The 15893-nt window shown below is 40.3% G+C and overlaps 1 protein-coding gene across 1 annotated transcript in view; it reads left to right on the top strand.

Moving 5' to 3' along the window:
* SDK1 (sidekick cell adhesion molecule 1) overlaps positions 1–15893 on the top strand; it is an 819863-nt gene that overhangs the window by 253560 nt on the left and 550410 nt on the right. Inside the window, exon 4 of the mRNA XM_004385956.1 lies at positions 7288–7421. Coding sequence (XP_004386013.1) covers positions 7288–7421 — 134 coding nt within the window. The remainder of the gene's footprint in view (positions 1–7287; positions 7422–15893) is intronic.

The following is a 15893-nucleotide window of genomic DNA, read 5'->3' as shown; positions in this document are numbered from 1 at the left end:
GTTACATGAGAAACTATCTGTTCTGTAAGCCTTCACCTGAAGTACAATAAAATATTAAAAAAAAAAAAAAGTTGTTTAATTAAAATGGGGACTATTTTAAATGTTTTTATTTTCTAAAGAGCTTAAAAATTAATTTTCTGCAGTCTGATTTTTTTAAAATGCACGTTAAAGTCAATTGAAACTAATCAAATGCTGCTTTAACATTTATAATGGTAAAATTGAAACCAGACCAGTAAGTCCACGCCCACCATGCAAGGGTCCAATCTCTCCGATGCTGGTTTTGAGAGGAAGAAAGAGTTAATTTTGCAGGCTAGCAAGCAGGAACTCAGAGATATCAACCTCAGATTGAGTTCCTGGATTTGAGGAAGCGTTTACATTTTATAGGCTTGGAGAATTATACATATTCATGTAGGGGTGGAGGAAAGCAGGTGGGCAGGATCAGGAAGTTCTACATATTCATAGTTTTTATTGATTAATTATTACGGGGCTGGGCTAAGACTTGGCACAGAAGCAGCCAACGGACTCTTCACTTTTGAAATGGGCTCGGCTACTGTAGATGACATATGTCCAGTGATTTTGGTTCTTTGACATGAGTCTTTTCGTTGGCATGAGTTTTCCCATGCTATCGAGCATGCATGGGGGGTCTGAAGTTGTCTGTCAGTCACCCTTGTCTGCTCTGCGCATGTCTGGCCTCCTTAAGCTGTTTAGATCCAGATCTGTCAGGAATTCTCCAGAGAGTCTGCAAAACAACTTAGAGGAAGTGAGTGATGGGGTGGGGAGGTGACTGGGAATGGCCTGATAACTGGTGGAGTGCTAATTAATTAGGAGTTTTTTTAAGGCCCCCTAACAAAACCACAGACCCAAATGATGCTTTTGTATTTTATGGGCAAAGTTCTTATTTTACTGAATACTGAATGTTTATCATCATGTATAAATCTGGCACAACAGTTAAGCACTCAGCTACTAATCGACAGATCCGTGGTTCGAAGCCACCCAGCGGCTCATCGGGAGAAAGAGCTAGCGATCTGCTCCAGAAAAAGTTTACAGCCTAGGAAACCCTATGGGGCAGTTCTACCACATCACATGGGGTCGCTATGAATCAGAATCGACTTGATGGCACCCAACAACAACAACAACATTACCATTCTAGTTTGTTTTAAAAGTGTCAAAGATCAAAATATGTATTAATAAAACCAGTGGCAATTTATCTTTTCATGGAAGGCCCAAAGGATGGGTTACATTGTCAGTTTTGAGGCACATCGCGGAAAGAGATTTGAGGCACCCCTGGAACTCCTCCCTTTTGGCCCACAACTACCCTTTATAATTTTCTTTCAGAGAAAGTTATTAAAGTGCTTGTATCACTATTATTGGTGGTGGCTGACATCAAGTTGATTCCAACTCATAGTAATCCTGTAGGTCAGAGTAGAACTCCCCTGTAGGGTTTTCTAGGCTGTAATCTTTATGAGAGCAGATCACCAGGTCTGTCTCCCACAGAGCCGCTGAGGGGTTTGAACCACCAACGTTTTGGTTGGCAGCCCAGTGCTTAACCACTGTGCAACCAGGGCTTCTAGTCGATTATAAAGACACCAGGATCTCAGCCCCACAGGACATGCACATTGGGTACCTAGTTCAGGGCCGTGTCCCCTCCACTTTTAACAGGGCCTGAGACTCAAGTGGTTCTGCCCTCGTGGCAATCAGGGTAAAAGTATACCTGCATTTTTCCTTCCTCATCTTCAGGCAACAACAAAGTACACACTGTACTTTTCACCAACCTTAACCCAATGTTCTAGGATCAATATGCCATTGTCACGTCCCTGAGAGCAGATGTTATTGTGGCGTGGGGAACACAGTGTCCCTTGGACATTGTCAAGTATAGCTGGAAGCTTACCAGCAAGTATCTCAGCAGGGTTCTGCCCTGCCCCCCATCATCACACATGCACCTGCATGCACGCACATGTACACGGATGCACACACATGTACATACATGCATGCACATACACATGTACACACACGCACACGGGGACTTTGGTCTCGGCATCCAACTCTCAGGGATATTTTATCCCAGGACTATTTTTGATCAGAGCCTTGGTGGTGCAGTGTTTAAGAGCTCGGCTGCTAACCAAAAAGTTGGCAGTTTGAATCCCCCAGCTGCTCCTTGGAAATCCTATGGGAAAGTTCTACTCTGTCCGGTATCACTGCTGATGGTCAAAGACCCCAGGTAACTCCTCTGTGCCTCAGGTGTCATCTTTTCTGAAATAGAGAGTTATTATTTTGTCCACTACCTCATGATACTGTTGGAGGATTAACAGAAGAATGCCCAAAAGCACTTAAAAAAAGTGCCAATTTGAGGTAGTTGTTCCTTACTGAGCTGCAGGATTTCCTTCCTCAGTGAATCTCAGCTCTAAAGGACAACTGGGCTCACTCTCTCGCTCTCTCTCTTTCTCTCTCCTGGAAACCCTTCCTGTGCTTGTAGTCAGTAGCTGTGTGACCCTTTAACTTTTTCCTTATGAACTCAGCATTCTGGTCTCCTGAGCTGTAGTTCATTTTACCCATATTGGACTGAGTTCTTTTCTTTTTTCCTATTTTCTTTATTACTATCCCATGGAATTAGAAGTTAGAATTATGAGATTTCATTTTGAAACGTAGAATTAATATGTGGGAAGACTAAGGAACTAATCTTATATAAAACCATACATACATTTATTTCAATAAGGTTAAATAAAGGAAAATCTCTCTGGCTTAATACTATAATTTTCCTGTGAAGTCAGTGAGTTTTAAATTAATATTCTGAAATTATGTTATAATAAAGCCAAGTAGTTCATATTATAGGTAAAGTATTAAACTTTGCTGCCATAATTAGCATGCCCTTATGTTCATTTTGAAAATTGTTCTTCTGATAACCAAGATGATACTTACTGTAGGAAAATTGGAAAATATTTTAAAATACAGAAATCAACAGAAAATAATTTATAATATTATCACTGAGAGTTAACCACTATGAACATTTTATATACACACACACATATATAGAAACATATAGGATTTTTGTTTTCTATGCATGGAAGCACACCACTTTTTTTTTTCTTTTTAACCCCAAAATGGGTGCTGTTTTGAATCTATATCTGGATGCTTTTGACTTCTAGTAACAGAAAGCCTGACTTAAACAAGTTTAAACATGATTGGAGAGCGTTATCTCATGAGATAGGACGGGCTTTGGCATTGGTTAATTCGTTATCACGTTATCTAGGACCCAGGCACATTCATTATCAGTTCCATCCTAAAGTTTTTCCCTTTCCTGGCCATAAAATTGCCACCATGAACAACTAGGGTGTTGTGGATTGAAGTGTGCCCCCCAAAATATGTGTTGTATATCCTAACCTTTATGTCTATGGTTATAATCTCATTTCGGAATGGGTTGTCTCTGTTGTGTTAATGAGACAGGATTAGTGTAGGGTATGTCTTGAGTCAATCACTTTTGAGATGTAAAAGAGACAAACCAAGCACGAGAGAAGTAGAGATGGGGTAAGATGGATGCCAAGCTACATGGAGATCTCTAAGGAACCTGGAAGCAGAAGCTGAAGAGACAAGAACCTTCGTCCAGAGCCACAGAGAGAAAGCCTCCCTTTAGAGTCTGCGCTCTGAATTTGGACTTTCAGCCTCTTAAACTGTGAGAAAGTAAATTTGTTTGTTAAAGCCACTCATTTGTGGTATTTGTTATAGCAGCACTAGATAACTAAGATGGGGCAACATGCTTCCTTGTAGGCATCTAGTGGAGAGAGAAAAAGCCTGTTCCCAACAGTGGAGTGGAAGTCCTTCCTTTGGTCTGATGACAGTAACTTGAAGTAAACTACTGCAGACCAATGACAAGTCACCAGAGGAAAGCCATGGACTGACTGGCTTAAGTCTGATTTCCTGAATTAATCACTGGGAAGGGGGTGGGATTTTCATGATTAACATAGATGAAAACCAACATCAGCACTGACAGGGAACTGCCAGAAATTCAAGCCAGATTCAGAAGATGACGTGAAACAAGGGGTATCATTGCTGATGTCAGATGGATCATGGCTGAAAGCAGAGAATACCAGAAAGTTGTTTACCTGTGTTTTATTGACTATGCAGAGGCATTCGACTGTGTGGATCATAACAAATTGTGGATAACATTGCCAAGAATGGGAATCCCAGAACACTTAATTGTGCTCATGAGGAACCTGTACGTAGACCAAGAAGCAGTCATTGGAACAGAATAAGGGGATAGTGCACCTAACAACAACAACAAAACCCATTGCTGTTGGGTTGATTCCAACTCATAGAAACCCTGTAGAACAGAGTCTGCCCCCATAGGGTTTCCAAGGCTGTAATATTTATGGAGGTAGACTGCCCATCTTTCTCCTGCAGAGTGGCTAGTGAGTTTGAACGGCTGAACTTTTGGTTAGCAGCTGAGCACTTAACCACTGAGCCACCAGGTTTCCTTCTAGCGTAGACTAGTGGGGGTCAATTCCTCAAAACACAATGCTGTTATAAAATGGTTAGAGGTAAGGAATAGATGTTGGAAGTCAACTCCAACCTCAGCAACCATTTTCATTTAATATGTTGTAAACATATGTAAAGATCATAAGAAAGGGTCAGTTAGCTTACTTTCCCATAATCACCTCTGGTCTGATTTACTCTCATTCTCAAAACTCTGTCCTCCCCCCTACCTTTTTCTGCAAACTCCCTTCCTTAGTGTTTGCAAAGGTGTCCACCAGTGGCCCCTGAGACAAATACATCTTGGCTGGCCTCCAGCAGGAGTAAAAAGAAATCTCTCCCCTAAATCATGGCCTTTCCATTTGTTCTAACTTGGGTCCTAAGCCAATTCTTCATTTTATTAAACATGAATACTGAAGCAAAACACTAGCAAGGAGGCTGGGGTATCTTCCTTGCCTTGTAATGATCAAGGTCCAAACCTGGTACTGGAGCTGGGCTGGGCTTCCTCTTTTATGCGCTGGCTGGGGAGGGCCTGGACTTGGCAACATAGGCAGGGTGTGTTAGGAAGGAAGACTCAGTGTCTTTAAAAATTGTTTTTCTTCATTAGCAGTACAGCAAATATCAGAATTTGAAATTAAGATGACTGTTTTTAGAAAATATTTTATTTTGATTTAAAAAATCAATTTATTTCATAGAAATTCTCTGTTTGGAAAGATTTGGATAGGAAAAAGGAATAAAGTGTTCTGGGGAAACTTGTCCATATTTATTTGGTATTCTTCCAAGCTTTGGCATTTTGTGTTTTTTTTGGCAACAGATAAGCTTTTCTTCATGAATTTTGACATAAGCCTGTACAGAAATTAAAATATACAAAAAAGCTTAAAACTAGAAATTATAAAGTATGTAAACTTTAATGTTTATTCTTTGATTGTTAAACTTTTCAATACCCTAGGAACAATATCATAAATAATACAGAGAATTAATGGACATTTTGAAGAATAATTCTGAGAAATAATAAGTGTATTTGAAATTACTATGGCAAAAATCAGCTGTTAAAAAAGTTAGTAATATATTCAGTTTCTGAAATTGTGCTATTAAATATCTAGCTTCATGTGTAGTAAATATTCATATTTAATTTTAGGTGCCAGTGTAACATACACTAAAATAAAATGGAACAATTTCTATGGTCCTATAAAAAAATCTATAAAAGAGTCATAAATAATTATAGTAAAACTCTGTTGAAACATTTTTATGGGACTAAAAATTGAAAACTTCCTAATAGGGAAATTTTTATAAATGAGAAATGAGGTACTTTAGCCATAGAGATCTCAAACTATAATATATATCCTATGGGAATCCTGTAGAAGCAGTAACTTCTTAAGATAATGTTATATAATGTAGACACATCAAGAGTATTTGAAAAAATTTTCTAAGGTAGCAGGAAGAAAAGAGATTATTATTACTATATTAAAATTCCTATGAGAGCTTACTCGTTTTACATGTTTTTAATATTAGTAGAATAAAGATCTCAGTTTACCTAAATCTGGAAGGACTATGATTATCTAGGATTTAAAAACAAGAAAATACAACTATTCTGCAGAATAACACAGTTGTGGGGGTAACACAATTCACTCTAGAGGCCAGGATGCTTGTAGTGTTTTGGAAATAAGAACATAGACTAAATGATATTTTAGTGTTTAGGATACTTCTTACCCTCAATGTCCAATTCACCTGCCAGAGAACAGTTTACTCACCTTTGTATTTTTTTTTTTTTTCTTTTAACAAATTCTCCTTTCCCACACCTTTAAATAGGATTGTAAAAAGAATATGGAATTATAACAGGCACAAAGGATACTAGGGCACCCATTTCAATTAAAAATTGCTTGGATTTATAGAAGTTCTCCTCCTCCTCTCCCTTCTACTGCACCCCCTCCTCCTCTTCCTTCATCTCTTCTTCTTGTAAATAATAATATAAGAGTCTCTGTATGCTAGGATTGGCAGAGTACTAATCCACATATGAGAAGACCAAACCACTCGCTGTGTTACCTTGGGCAAGCAACTTAACCTCTCTGAGCCTCAGTTTTCTTATTTCTAAAGAGAACTTGCGTGGATCAAATGTGTCTCTGAGATTCCTTTTAGAACTAGGAATGTAATATATGAGATGCACCTTCACAAAGACTAGTTATCTATTTTTCTGGGTTCCAAGGGAGTGGGAGGCTTGCACAGGTGAGGAACATGCAGTCCTGAAGTTTGCGTTTGTAGGAGAACTGAGGGGAAGGGGGCCAGCACTGTGCCCGTTGGAAAATTATCTTCTACCCACTAGTCTGAAGTTGATCATATGGAGGCTCTAATGAGACTTGCCAAAGGTGGAGAAAATCACAGTAAATTCACTGCCCCTCATACAGGTTTTGGTGGCCAGGCCCTCTGAAAGGTTTGTGATATTTGTGTAACCAAATAGCCCTGCCTGGAAGAAAAGGGACAGTTCTTCTGGGATGTCTTTCAACTTGTCTTGTCAGGAATCCCCAGAGGAACCTCTGAGTTTTAACCAACTGCAGATATATATTTTCCAAAATGTTGTCTTCCTTACCACCAAGGGTTGGTGTGGATATGGAGTACCTGGAACTCTCTGACTTCTGGCTGGAGCATTTCAACTGGGCCAGCAAAGGCTCAGCCACCACCATAGTCCTAAGTTCTGCCTGGGTATTTGTCCTTTCAGATCTTTCTTTTTTAACTTCTGGACTTTTAGAGTTGACCTAAATTGACTTTGTCTTACTAATAGGAAGTCTCACCAAGAGGTTTGACGCTGTCCTCTGCTTTTCTGAACAGAGCCATCACGCTGGAGAACAACCTGGTGGTCCTGGCCACGGGGCCCGGTGATGCTGGCGCATACTATGTCCAGGCCGTCAACGAGAGAAACGGGGAAAACAAGACAAGCCCATTCATCCATCTTAGCATAGCAAGTAAGTGTTAAAGAGTCCAAATGATAATTCCGAAAGCAATGAAATCTCGTTCAATTAATAACCACAGTCTGGTGGGCATGTTACAATAAATCTTATCTCTCTAGTATAGTCATTATGGTATAATCTTGATCCAGTGCCAATAGTTTATGGGAAGAGTTCAGGGCTTTTGCTTTCTTGGAAGTGATTTGTCGAAAATGTGAATATGGCTGATATTTCTGAATGCAGGATCTTATTTGTTGGGAGGATTTAAAAAAAATACTTTGCACTGTATACTGTTAATATGTATTAACAATAGCAAAAAATCTTTAGACTTATGAGAATCGTATCTATGAATCATAGCTATGACCAGAGTAGACACATGTTATGTTCTTTTAATTGAATAATAAAATCCTTGCAGAAAGATACATACAAAGTTGTGTTAAAACATGTGGTATTTCTTAAACATATTAAACTGATCATTTTTTCTACCTAATTTAATGAAAAGCCTGAATCATGAAGAGAGTACATACAAGTCATTTAAGAACATTTCAATTTGATGAAATTTAGTTTAACTGTTTGGCTTTTGAAAGAAGGCTTCAGAAATTCTCCTACCAAGAGTTAACTGCTGGAGAAGAGAAGATAGCCCAAAAGCAACAACTGTGAACTAACAGAGATTAGAACGTGTGCATCAGAGGGCCTGTCATCAGAGTGTTTGTGGCTTGAAGCTTCATGGTAGGAAATGCAAGCTGCTATGTTGTTGGGGAAATGCAGTTGGGAAATAGTCATGGTGGATGGCAAATCTCAAAATGTTATGATCACGTCATACAAGAGTGAACTATGTGGGCTTGCCTGTATAGTAGTGAATTTTGTCCTTTTAAAAAATACCTCCATAAAGGGTTTATCCCTTCAGGTAGTTTGAAAAGCTTTGTTTTTAACGTAGGGTAGGTTGATAATATTTGCTTCACATGGTCCTTGAGGGATATGATTGCCTTGGGTCTAATAGAATTTACTGGGTAGATATTTGTGGCAAACACTGGAGTCAGGAGATTGTGGGAATTAGCCTAGTGCACTTTCATATGCCCCTTCTGGAAGGTTCTTCTGACTTTAGCGGCCTGTGCACTTTTGTCATCCTGCTTCTTAACTCCTGGGGGTTAAGTCTTGCTCCCTAGACCACAGAGTGAGCTTGGATTTAGCTATTTGTGTGGACTTTTTAATTATGTGGACAGTTAGGCTCTTTGACTAGTTGTGGGGTTCACAAAACCAGCTCATGATGCACTATTCTTTAAAGACCCCCCCGAGTCCAGAACCAAACTAGAAATGAATAGGATTTATCAAGATTTTTTTTCAAAGGTAATAACAAAGAATGGAAATTGTATTATCAAATAGATTGTGGTTATTTTAAGGATTTCCAAATTTTACAACTAGAGCCCACTTCTTCTGTTTAGTAAGTCCGATTCAGGGCCTCAACTACAATATAAATATCAGGATAATAGTAGGTCAAAGGGGTGGAATTCTGAGTTGGGAACAAGGATATTGGCCTTTGTCTATTAGAAGAGGGAAAAAAAGTCCACAAATGTTCTGGCTTGCTGACCCATGGAGTGAGAGAGCTGAGTGGTTTCGGGTTGAGAGGCCCAGGAACCAGGAAGAGAAGCTGAAGAGACAAGGAGCATGGCAAGCAGAGCTGCCTTGGTCTCAAAGGGTAGGGCCAGGACCTCTGGGGCCTCAAAGTGTGGGGCCACAGCCTCCTAGGTTTCAAAGAGTAAGATCTTCACTAACTCGGTTCTGGAGTGTGGGTTGCCATTCGTGAGTGCCAGGAGGATAGAGCCAGATCTGCCCAAAGCTGAGGGGGCAGGCCTGCCATGCCCAAGCGGCAGAAGAGCAAGGCCTGCCAGGGCCAAGGGAGTGGGATTGACACTCAGATGGACTAGGAGAATGGGGCCGCCCAAAGCCAAAGGAGCAGAGTTGCCATCCCAGTAGGCCTGGAAGGTGGAGCTGAAACCCAGGCCCAAGGGGCCTCCACCCAGAATCCAGAGAACATGGCCAAAACCCAGAGTCTGGAGGGCAGGGCCACTGCCTAGATGGTCTCAGAAAACAGAGGATTATTTTCAAGCCTTGAGAGCTAATGTAAATCGTTCTGCTGGGTTTTTGACTTGCTTGGTGCCTATTATTCTTTCTTTCTCTCCAATTTCTCCCATTTGTAATCGAACTGTCTACCTTGTGCCTGTTCCACCATTGTACTTTGGAAGCAAATAACTTGTATTCTAGATTTCACAGGTTCACAGATGAGGAATTTTGCCTCAGGATAAAATCTGTACCTGGAGTTGATTTAAGACTTTTGGAATGATATGATGGGGTGAAAGTATTTTACATGTGGCGAGGACATCAAATAGACTGTGGTTATTTTAAGGATTTCCAAATTTTACAACTAGAGCCCAGTTTTTAGTAAGTCTGATTCAGGGGCTCAACTACAATGTAAATACCAGAACAATAACAGGTCAAAGGGGTGGAATTCTGAGTTGGGAACAAGGATATTGGCCTTAATCTATTAGGAGAGGGGAAAAAGAAATCCACAAATATTCTGGTTAGCATGATGCTAACATGACAAAGTTAAAAAATATTCTGTACCTAGTGGTTTCCTGCATACCTATTCTAGAAAGGACAATAGAAAATAAAACCAATACAGTGAATTTGCACGTTTCCATACTAATGCAGTACCATGACATTAGATAATTGAAATATGTAAAATTATTTTTTCAATAATTTCAATTTCTCTTTTAACCAAAGAAATATATTGGAAGCTGCTCATAAATATTGTAATTACCTGGCTTGCATTTTGTTACCTCATGTATTTTCAGCTTTTCATTGGCACCAGGTAAAGTGTGTAAAACATGATATAGAAGGAGGTTGATGAAATGGATTTGTTTTAAATCTTAAGAGAAAACCTACATTTTGTCCCTTTATATATTCTTTGCTTTCTACTGGCACCAGATAAAATGTGAAAAGTAAGGAGGTTGAGGGAATGGCCTTATTTTAATTCTTAGGAGAACCTTACTGTTGACATATTGGATTTAGCTAAATGTTAAATGGCACCCAATTATGCATTTTCTCACTAAAAGTTCTATTTTGAAAGCCTCCAAAGATCAGAACTCTTGGAAAATCTATAGAAAGCCCTAGAACTGTGTGTTTAAATTCTGCTCCTTTCTGGACCACAGTGACAGCTCTAAGCACATGGGACTGCAGTTCAGGACCTCACCCCCAGTGTCTTGGTTGGCAGTGAAGGAGGAAAGGGCCCATCACCCTACTTGATTTATTATGTTGTTGTTGTTGGGTGCCATCAAGTTGATTCCGACTCATAGAGACCCTATGTAGAACAGAATGAAACTCTGCCCGGTCCTTCGCCATCCTCACAATCATTTCTATACTTGAGCCCATCATTGCAGACACTATGTCAGTCCATCTTGTTGAGGGTCTTCCTCTCTTTTGCTCACCCTCTAATTTACCAAGCATGATGTGCTTCTCCAGGGACTGGTCCCTCCTGCTGACATGTTCAAAGTACATGAGATGAAGTCTAGCCATCCTTGCTTCTAAGGAGCATTCTGGCTATACTTCTTCCAAGAGAGATTTGTTCCTTCTTCTGGCCGTCCATGGTATATTCAGTATTCTTCACCAACACCGTAATTCAAAGGCATCAATTCTTCTTTGGTCTTCCTTATTCATTGTCCAGCTTTTGCATGCATATGAGGCGATTGAAAATACCATGGCTTGGGTCAGGCACACCTTAGTCCTCAAGGTGACATGTTTGCTTTTTAAAGAGGTCTTTTGCTGCACATTTGCCCACGGCAGTACGTCGTTTGATTTCTTGACTGCTGCTTCCATGGGTGTTGATTATGGATCCAAGTAAAATTAAGTCCTTGACAACTTCAGTATTTGCTCTGTTTATCATGAGATTGTTTATTGGTCCAGTTGTGAGGATTTTTTGTTTTCTTTATGTTGAGGTGTAATCCATGCTGAAGGCTGTAGTTTTTGATCTTCATGAAATTAGATATTCTTGAGACCTATGAATCCTGGTAGTAAGATACAGTGTGTTCTGAAGACTTTGACATCTTTATTTTTTTTCTGAGGTATGCTTTGTAAAAAAACACCAAAAAAGATTGATGAAATTTTTTTAAAACTCGCCAGCCAGCATTTCTGAAGAGTCAAAAGATAACACAGCCAATTATCATCTAACAAAGATAAATTTGTCCTCCCCTTTGGGGAGAATAAAGTCGGGAACCTTTATGTAGTGGATACAGTTGGGGTGACAGGATACTGGAAATTAAATTCTGATGGCTTGTACTGTAATTTATTTAAATTGGAGAGTGTCTGGTGGCCCCACCCCGAGTTTCCCTTTGTAAAAATAAACGGTTCCTTCCACATGCACAGAGAGGTGTGTGAGTGGAGTAGCACCCAGGGGTTAGCCATGTCTCTAAGCATCTAAATGAGCGATACACTATCCCCCAGCTAACAGGAGGAAACCATGTATTTTCTCAAACAGCTGTGTACTTGAGAGTTTGAAAACTCCACTACCTTTTCAGTTGCTAAATATTTTGGCTGCACTTGAAATTTATGGGAAACAAAAGATAAAGAGGGTTTTGATTTTAAAAAATAAATAAGAGAAAATAAGCATGGCTATTAAAAGTGAAACGAAGTCCCATAATGAGACCACCTGCTGTTTTGTGCAGGTTTAGTTGGTGGCATGATTATCTCTTAGTGTTTCTTCCTCTATTGTCTGGTTAAGAAGATAAATTACAGCGTGTTCTGCACAGATATTTCCTGGCAGGAAGGAGAGGACCTCTTTGAAATCTCTGTTCTCCTGCCCGCAATGAGAGCTCACTGCCATCTCAGGGGTGGGTTCACTTTGAAGTTCGAATGTGACGTGGAGCCAGCAGATGTTAAGGATATAGGTGGGCTGTTGAAGCGTTTGGCATGAATTTTTCATAGCTGGCTCCCACAGCTCAGGTGCACACCAGAAAAAGAATGGGCTGAACTTGCCCCGGAGTAGACATTTCTATTCTGAGGTCAAACTCAGGCAAGCTTTGTAGACCTGTCAACCTGTTTTGGGTTTTGGCTTTGAAGCTTTTACATTGAGTTAACTTTTGTGAATCAAATCTTCCGAACTGAATTAATAGGAGAATAAGAGTTTCTTCTTTAGAGAGAGAGAGAAAAGGTATAGAGTTTGGAGATGAGAAGAACTGGGTAGAATGAATAATCAATAATTGTTTAAATGCTGTTGTACATGCCTTAAACATATCATCAGTTCTTATCCAATATTCAAAATGTCCGGTGTAATGAGATTCTCTACCTGGAATGAAGCTTAGATTAAAAAAGAAATGACTGCCTCTGTCCTGCCTGTTTTTTTCTTCACCTCTTTCATTTTAATGTCTCCTCTTCAAACAACATTTGCAGGTAGGATATCATTTCAACTGATCCACCACGATATCTCCTGCAGGCTGGCAAACCCTTGCTTTTGATTCCAAAGGCCACTTAACATTCTCTTGTCCTCTACGATGCTAATTTAACCTCACACCTCGTATTTGTTCAGTAGCTGAAAGTGAATTCTTAAGAATAATGTCTGTGAACAGTCCTCCAAGAAGACTGCCCTGTAAAGCATGGTCTTTGTGTGCCCGACATAATTCTGTCCTATTTCCTTGTGCCTTTAACATTGAAGGGAGGAGGGCAGGCATAGCCTTTCAAATGTGCTCTAATAGCAATTAGATGAAGACGTCACAATTTAGAATCAAGCTACAGCTTTATAGCTTGTATGATACTCTACTGCCAGAACTACAAAGACACAAATAGGAAGTGTATTTTATAGTAAAGTAATGAGTTTAATCATTTAGACCTGTATCAATCACCTGCTCTATGGAGTAAGTCATGGAGCACATTGCATGCCCTGATGTCTGCTTCCTGGAGCTGCTTATGGATAGAAGCCAGTCTATGTGGTGGTCTCTAAAGCTTTTTACCTAGGCACTCTATCAGTAAATAAGCCTTGAGCATTTACCCCTAATATATGCACGTTGTTGTTGTTAGTCGCTGTCGAGTCGGCTCTGACTCATGGCGACCCCATACACAACAGAAGGAAACATTGCCTGGCCCTGCACCATCTTCATGATCATTAGTATGCTTGAGTCCATTGTTGTGGCCGCTGTGTATTTTAGTGCCTTCCGACGTAGGGGTCTCATCTTCCAGCACTGTATCAGACAATGTTCTATTGTGATTCATATGGTCGTCATTGGCTAGTGTTTGGAAGTAGATAACTAGGCCTTTCTTCCTAGTCTGTCTTAGTCTGGAAGCGCCACTGAAACCTGTCACCCATGGGTGACCCTGCTGGTATTTGAAATACCGGTGGCATAGTTTCCAGCATCATAGCAACACACAAGCTATAATAGTACGACAAATTGACAGATAGGTAGTGGAATATATGTATACCCAATTGTTTATAAATGATAAACATTAACCATCATACAAAAGAGATAAAGTTGAAACACAGTATTTTTAAATATCTTGCTAATCATGTACGCTCAGCTCCTTCTTTAGCTAACGTTTCATGGCCCAGTATACATTAGGATGAAGCTCCCTGTGAATGGAAACCCCTGTGGTACTTTGTCTTCCTAATCATGTTTAGTTTTTTAGCCCCGTTCCTGTGACATCTGATTACAGAAGCATTGTTTGGCTTGCTCAAGTGTTGGATAAGGAACTCATGCAAACACTAGATGGGCCAGTGCTGCCACTGTGTGATTGTTCATTTGTGGGGACATCATTAGTCACCTGAATCTGTGGCTCCTTCACAGGAATGCTTTTTGATCCAGTCATTTACTCTGTGAGGGTTACTTTAGATAAAACGAAATATAAGAGTACATAAACCCACCTACCCAGCCAAAGGTAAAACTGCAGGCTGTTGGAAAGCTCTGGAAGCAAACAGACACTTGAAACCTCTGTCCACCTCTTAGAGGGGAATTCCTGACCTCCCCTGGGGAAAGCTTGCATTCAGGATGTGGCCATCTGACTGTCCACTCTGTGAGGGAACCACTGTAAGTCTGTGCAATAAGTGCCATTAAAGCTTAGTTTCTTCTCATAAAAACAGAAATAAAAATGTAAGTTCTAATATTTTGTCTTTGAACTTGAGTGGCCTGGTGAATGACGTTTAGAATAAGAGAACAGCTGGTGGTTCTCAACCAGGCCAATTAGAAAAAGACCCAAAGTGATTACATAGATAACGGGGCCATAATTCCCTCTCTGCTCCTACAAGGCAAAACTGGCTTATTCCTCTTACCTATTGTTGCTTTCTCACCATGTCTGCACCAGCTTCCCTTCTCTTTGCACCCCAAACTGTCTTTCTTTTCCCCTTTGTGATTGATTTTAGCCTAATTTCATGCTTGGTGAATCTTACGGAATTGGGTTAAACCATGAATTATAATTTGCCCTAACTTTTGCACAAATTTGGGATATCCCAATATGCCAAGTTTCCCAAAGCAAGTCTTCAACCTGGGGTACTCGTCTCAGGAGGGGTCGAGTCCCAGTAGGGCACACAAAGATTTCCAAGGGGTAAGCAGGCATGTGTAATTTTAAGGGACTATATTTCCGGGTGCTTTCATATACTCTTTCTAAAGACGGACTTGCCTGAGGATGCCTGGGGCCCTTCTTTTACTTTGCAGGAGGAAGGTGCATGTCTCACCCTGAATCTGTAATATGGACGTTATCTGGGGGTATGAACACTCAGGTGTCCAAGAAGGGGATAATTCTGAATATTGGCACCAGTATCGAGAAAGTGAAGTCCTCTAATAACTGCGTAAAGGTCCCTGGGTGGCACAAACGGTTTGTGCTGTACAACTAACATAAAGGTTGCCAATTTGAACCCACCCAGCAGTACCACAGAAGAAAGTCCTGGCGATCTGCTTCTATAAAGATTACAACCCTTTGGAGCAGTTCTATTCTGTAGCACATGGGGTTGTCATGCGTTCAGAATCGACTCCATGCAACAGCTTTGGTTTTAGTTAATGATTGTGTAGTAGATCATTTTATAAATCAGATGGTTTTCAATTATTTGCTGTCTATGAAAATTAGGTAGGACCTAAATGCATTGTCAGCTGACATTTTGTCACAAGTAAATTTTTGTGTTTGCTCAACAGTTAGTGCACTTGATCTTAGGGCAGGAAGACATTCCCAGCCCCTTTGCAGTTTGATGGGGCACTGTGACTAACCCCTGCTGGTGAAATTTTAGTGGAATGAAGGTGCCACCTTCATGGTCTTTCTTCCCCTTTGGAGTCCCCTGTGGTCATGCCATTCTCTGGGTGGTGCAAATGGTGAGATTAGCTCAGCTGCTAACGGGAAGGTTGGAGGTTCGAGTCTACCCAGAGGTGTCTTGAAAGAAAAGCCTGGCAATCTACTTCCGAAAATCAGCCATTGAAAACCCTATGAAGTGCAGTTCTACTCTGTAACACATGGGGTTGCCAT

The sequence above is a fragment of the Trichechus manatus genome, unplaced genomic scaffold (assembly GCF_000243295.1).
Source record: "Trichechus manatus latirostris isolate Lorelei unplaced genomic scaffold, TriManLat1.0 scaffold00151, whole genome shotgun sequence".
Lineage (NCBI taxonomy): Eukaryota > Metazoa > Chordata > Mammalia > Sirenia > Trichechidae > Trichechus > Trichechus manatus.
The sequence above is the reverse complement of the archived record's forward strand: the minus strand, read 5'-3'. Positions and strand labels throughout refer to the sequence as shown.